The 2,281-nt window shown below is 39.9% G+C and overlaps 1 protein-coding gene across 1 annotated transcript; it reads right to left on the reverse strand.

The window, feature by feature from the left end:
• Nucleotides 1-1,478: 1,478 nt before the first annotated feature.
• Nucleotides 1,479-2,069, reverse strand: LOC144709350 (flowering-promoting factor 1-like protein 4). Its single transcript, XM_078582892.1, has one exon. It carries the CDS (start codon nt 1,947-1,949, stop codon nt 1,629-1,631), a length of 321 nt encoding a protein of 106 aa, XP_078439018.1. The 5' UTR covers nt 1,950-2,069; the 3' UTR covers nt 1,479-1,628.
• Nucleotides 2,070-2,281: the final 212 nt, after the last annotated feature.

Raw genomic sequence — 2,281 nt, forward strand, 5'->3', positions numbered from 1 at the left:
GGACCTTCAACTTGTGCCTTATCAGGCGTGTCAAATAATTGAAAGTCTAAATGCCTAAAATTAAATATTCAGGTCGAGTGAAGGGATATATTACCAGCCAGAGTATGAGGTTGAAGGTTGATAACAATCCAACTCCTGCCGAATAGTATTCAGCTTGCTTCAATACTCCTAAACAGACATTTAAACTTTCTTATTCATATTTAAGGATGAAACTAGTTGATATACCTTTGCCTTGTCTTCCCTTTCCGAATGGCTTAGGTGAGCTGTTTTGCATAATGTCTTAAAAGAGCGCTCAAAACTTGATAATTCCTGAAGTCCACTGATCATCGATTCTATAGCTACCCGAGTAGGATAGATTGATTGGTATGACAATAAATTGGGCAATATCACCATCATTAAAATTTATTTTTAAGGCAATTCATAAATTTCCTGGCAGATGCTTTGTATATAAGTTGAAATAGTTTCTCACAGCAAATAGTTATCTTTTGGGAACCTTTATCAATGTATTAACACGTTTATGATCATACCACATATTTTCCTAGTTGTCAGAGTCTGACCTACTTGAACTGCCTTTACCGGGAATATGAGACTTTGATATTTTTTCCGATTTCCAATAATATTACTCTTTCACGAAACAACAATTTAAGCGGATGCAAAAAATTGATGATATGATCCAGCATAAACTGTGTAAATCAATAACACGTACAAATAAGAAAGGGAAAAGAAAGAAATTCAACATGCATATCTCTGATATCATGTAAAGAAATGTAGAGGTTCAAGAATCCCTCTCCTTGATTCTCCAGATGAAACATGCTTGTTCTCATCTGATATGAATATCTGCTAAAGATAGAAGACCGGGTTTGGTCAAAAGCACAAAGCAAGATGTTTCTTCCCATTCAAGAAAGGAATACGAAGGTTCATCCATCCACAAACTACCCAAGGAATCCCTGATGTAATATTTATACAATCTCGTCTAAGTACGGAATTCAAATAAACATATTTAGCTTTTACGAATTATAAATATATCGTAATTTCCTATTAAAAAGTATTCAGTTTCCGGCCGGTCTAGCTCAGCAGTCGATCCCCCAACTTCACAACGTTTTTCTTTAAACGGTATCAAAGTCAAATATGCTTGGCAGCTGTTTTTGTGCAATTACGGGTATGCCTTAATGTCAAGAATACTCTAAGAGGACAGCAAGGCTAACGGGAAGATCCGCTGCGTTAATCTAGATTTCTGGACCCACACTTGCAGTTATTGTCTAATATCCAACAATGGAGAGAAAGAACTGTTCCAGAAACATCTTCAGTTATTTTTTCCATGCCTTCAGATTTTATTTGAAGAGTTTTATTGCGAAAGGGGATTGAAAAGTTATATGAACGCGTTATAAATGTTGCATGCCACGTGTTTCATGAAAAAACACAGTTCTTCCCTTTACCAATCTTTCTCATTCTCTTTTCACCTCTCCTCTATCTCTGAATAAAAATAAGAGATAGCCGTGTTTTCTTTCAACACATCTTATAGACAGATAATTTGCACGTAGAGTAGAAGATTACCATACTCACTCACAAGAATAGTACGGGGGCGATGGCAGATAAAAACGATTCATGAAGAGGTATAGAGGGCTCTCTCAGGCATCCCGGACCTGGAAAACATAGCGGGTTTTAACGGCGATGTCGTACATGTGCATGGATTTGAGTTTGCTGAAGTCCCTGGGGACCGAGATGAGGTCCACTGAAGAGGGCTTGTGGAATCGCAAGAGATTGTGGTCACTGAGATAGCGCTCCCAACCTAATTCCCCGAGCTTCTGCTCCAGCACATCGTACGAATTTATTACCTCGTTAGTCGACGCATGCACCAGTACCTTCCATGGCTGTCCTCCACTGTCGTCGTCCCTCGTGCTCCGCCATCGCCGCGTCGCTCCGTCTTTGAACTCCCAAATCTGCGACATATCTCTCTCTCTCTACGTCTGGCTCTCTCTAGTCTTCTTCTCTTTTTTTCTTGTTCTTCTTCCTCCTCCCTCTTCTATATGGACGAAGGTTAGTTTTGTAGGACGCAGAGAACCGTCGATGTGGAAAATCGGTTTGATTTGGTCCTTCAACTATAACTTTGAGTCACCGACAACGTCTTTGTCGAAAATAATATCCAGTGCTTCGTAAACGGGTGGGATGAAAGTAACGGGTGAGGCTCCCCCGCCTTTCGAGATTCGATCTTACTGGCAGCACAAAAGAAGTGAGTGGACCCAAAAACGTACGAAAGGAGCTGTCTTTGTTGTGAACGAAA

This window comes from Wolffia australiana, chromosome 11 (genome assembly GCF_029677425.1).
Source record: "Wolffia australiana isolate 7733 chromosome 11, ASM2967742v1".
NCBI classification, from domain to species: Eukaryota; Viridiplantae; Streptophyta; class Magnoliopsida; order Alismatales; family Araceae; genus Wolffia; species Wolffia australiana.

Coding starts and splice junctions, on each gene's coding strand:
- LOC144709350 (XM_078582892.1), bottom strand. CDS start 1,949: ATGTCGCAGATTTGGGAGTTCAAAGACGGAGCGACGCGGCGATGGCGG.